The sequence below is a fragment of the Electrophorus electricus genome, chromosome 3, assembly GCF_013358815.1.
Source record: "Electrophorus electricus isolate fEleEle1 chromosome 3, fEleEle1.pri, whole genome shotgun sequence".
NCBI lineage: Eukaryota > Metazoa > Chordata > Actinopteri > Gymnotiformes > Gymnotidae > Electrophorus > Electrophorus electricus.
Window position 1 is genome coordinate 13,720,713 of NC_049537.1, and position 3,566 is coordinate 13,724,278.

Genomic DNA, 3,566 nt, shown 5'->3' on the forward strand with positions numbered 1-3,566 from the left:
GTCCCACCCACACTCACCCTCTGCCTCGCTTTTCTTCACCCTCTGTCGGCTGATATTTCTCGGTGCTCTGCTTAACTGGTCAAAAGCTGTTGCTGGGCTGTATCCATCCAGAGCACCAACGACACACAGATGTGAGGTAAGTAACACTGCCACTCCGCATGCTATGTCCTTATAGTGAGCAATAATGGAAATGTCATGGCAGCAGGCTGTAAGGGACAAACAATCAATGATGCAACAGGATACCCTCTCAACAGGAGACAGTTATTTCAAAATACTGTCTAGCACATTTGAAGGAAAACTGTGTATCGGGTATTGTGCTCTCTAAACCATTGTCCCAGCTTAGGCTGAATTCCTGGAAGTTGTGAAGTGTTGTTGTTGTAGCTATTTTTTTTAAAAAGGAAAAAGGGGATCAAAAATACACAAAATGTATTTTCCTAATTACTACGTTGTATGCTATCAAAATATCACCATGCATTTAGAACGTGATGGAATCTTCTGTCATGAGACATTTTCTCCATCCACAATATTGGCGAAGCTCCGATTTTTAACAACTGTGGTTGTGAATGGTTATGCCTGTGTGTGTCTATGTCCAGGATGCCTCTTGGAGGAGGAAACAGGTGTGGCTGCTGCCAGAAGACCGTGTACTTTGCAGAGGAAGTCCAGTGTGAGGGGAAGTTTTTCCACAAATCCTGCTTTCTCTGCAGTGAGTGTCCAGCTAGCCTCTCTATCTCTGTACAAAGTCATTTGTACCATTTCACTTTCATGGTCCGTGGCTCGCTCATCTCTTTCAGATCTATTCTGAAAGTGCTCACTTCAGAGGCGTCCCAGTCGGGATCACATGCCTTGGGTTCTTAGCTTATGTGTCTAGAAAGCAACCGTCCCACTTTAACAAGTGTTTCCATATTAGGAAGTTGGTACATGAACGTCATGCTGCCCTTGTCTGCCTTATATGGGGCTCCAGTGCGTTTCTGCCTGACACTTAGCGCAACCAATGGCAGTGTGTTTGTGCAATTGTGTAGCTGAACTCTCACATCCACAAATTAGAAGAAGTGTGTCAGTGATATGAGAGAGGTGTTGCTGAACTGATGATACTGATTCTTTTCTTGAGCCAAAGTAGCTTTTGTCAACTGTTTTTTAATGAGCAGAGAATTATCTGATCATCTGATCAGATGAGGAAAACATATGGTTTATGTGTAGGCAAGAGACTGTAAATGAAAAATGATGAATGTGGTAGTGCACACTGAGACAGAGCTCATCTCTAATAGCACAGTGATTACCGATGATTCCTTAAACCTTTCTTCAGGGTGTAAGCAAACCTCCACCACAGGGCTGAGAAACTTCTAGATAATTCACAGATAGTGGAAACATTAAGGGATGATCAAGATTAAGATCAAGGATGGTTAAAACAATATCCAGGATAGAGCAAGATTAGGCATTTGTATAGATAGTGGCACAATCATCTTATAGAAAGCAGGATCTTGAAATCTAATCTTGATCAAAAAGTAATTTATGTGAATATAGGCTATCTAACCCTAGACTAAACACTGCTCTCTGAATCACCCAATAAATCCTGTAGAAGTCTCAGCAGACTGTAAATAATAGGTAGTCGTGGTTTCCCTGTTTTCTTCACAGTGGTGTGCAAAAAGAATTTGGACAGCACTACAGTAGCTGTCCACGTGGATGAGATCTACTGCAAGTCCTGCTATGGCAAGAAATATGGCCCAAAAGGCTATGGTTATGGCGGCGGGGCGGGAACCTTGAGCATGGATACAGGCGAAGCCCTGGGAATCCAACCAGCAGAGTAAGTGGAGGAATTTCTTACTGCACTTCAGAAATTCTGCTTTGTGGAAGAGAGCTGAGTTTAAATGGAAGCCTGAGGGAATGGAAGGAATGTACACAAGAGGAAAGTTAAGAATGGGAAATGGTGTCAGAGTATTGAATCCGTTCAAGTCAACATGGTCGTCTCAGTATTGCTGTTGACTTTCGGTCTTTGGTCTGTGTTGAATGTTGCTGGCTGAATATGTTTCTGACACAGGCAGGAGGCACATCATCCTACCAATAACCCCAATCCCTCCAAGTACGCACAGAGGTTTGGCAGCTCGGAATCATGCCCTCGCTGTGGCAAAGCAGTTTATGCAGCAGAGAAAGTGGTGGGAGCTGGTAATGTGAGTGATCTCTTTCCCTGAGCTTCTACAGGCTCTGTCAAAGAAGCCTCTTTGAGTGTCCAGATGCTGCACAACAGAGGTCTTTAATCTGGATCTCAAATCCAATTTCTGACACACGATGTTGTAAATACTGGTCATTAATTGAACATTTAATGTAACAGGCCACTTTTTTGTCACAGTTGACTGTGGGGAGGGTGAGAAATCTGTATTATTGGGACTTCCAGGTGTGTGATTGGTGCTCTATGATATATAGTATCTGTAATTACAAAATCCAGGAGCAGACTTTGGATTCGTGGCCTGAAGTTAAAGACTCCTTCTCTTAAACATTTAACATCCCCCCCCCCCCCCTCTCTCTCTCTCTCTCTCTCTCTCAATCTTACACTATCACCCACACTTTACTAACAACAACAGTAATCTGCTGTAGTCTACAATTCAGCAAAAGAGGAAAAGGCATCACAGAGTAGAAAACTGCCTGGCATTCAGAAGGACATTTCAACAAGTCTTTGTCTTTTTTTTTGTGTGTGTGTGTGTGTGTGTGTGTGTGTGTGTGTGTGTGTGTGTGTGTGTGTGTGTGTGTGTGTGTGTGTGTGTGTGTGTGTGTGTGTGTGTGTGTGTGTGTGCCTGTGTGTTCGTTCCTTAGTCGTGGCATAAGAGTTGCTTCCGTTGTGCTAAGTGCGGCAAGAGCCTGGAGTCCACCACCCTAGCTGATAAGGATGGCGAGATCTACTGCAAAGGTCAGTGCATGACCTTACTTCACATACAGTGGGTCACCTCATCAGAATACACTCATCCATATATCATTACAGCTGTACTGGCTCATTCATTCTACTCATACAATTTAATATTGTACAATACTGACACTTTGAAATTGACTGTTAAATTGAATACTATAGACCTTAAAAGATTAAATGAGTTCCTGTAGTGTATAACTCACTCATTTGCTTTGGATTCACAGGGTGCTATGCAAAGAACTTTGGGCCAAAGGGATTTGGGTTTGGCCAGGGTGCAGGGGCTTTAGCCCATGCCCAGTAGAACAGCGGAGCAGAAGGCCCAAGAGTGCCTTACCTCTTTGTCCCGAAGTCTGTATATTTCACGCACCACAAAGTCTTACATGCATGCATTTTACACACTCTCACACACACATGAAAAATGCTTTTAAATGTTTGAACTCTTAAAAGATTGAAAGAACAGAATTTAACATGAGTCACAATCCCAGCGCAGTTTTGCAGCACCTTTAAAAGTGACATTTACTAAATAGATTGTTCTCATAATCTTTTGTATTACTCTACTGGGGTTTAAATTGCTTACAAACATGATGGACTGACTTTCTCTTAAAAACTGCTAGAAAACATAATTTATTACATGAAGGAAATAAAGTATCACTTTTTTGTTCCATATAAA

The 3,566-nt window shown here is 42.4% G+C and overlaps 1 protein-coding gene across 1 annotated transcript; it reads left to right on the forward strand.

The window, feature by feature from the left end:
• csrp1b (cysteine and glycine-rich protein 1b) lies at nt 1-3,566 on the forward strand. Its single transcript, XM_027000590.2, has 6 exons — nt 1-136; nt 594-703; nt 1,633-1,801; nt 2,036-2,165; nt 2,806-2,899; nt 3,121-3,566. The coding sequence occupies exons 2-6, from the start codon at nt 595-597 to the stop codon at nt 3,195-3,197; spliced, it is 579 nt and encodes a 192-aa protein (XP_026856391.2). The 5' UTR covers nt 1-136; nt 594; the 3' UTR covers nt 3,198-3,566.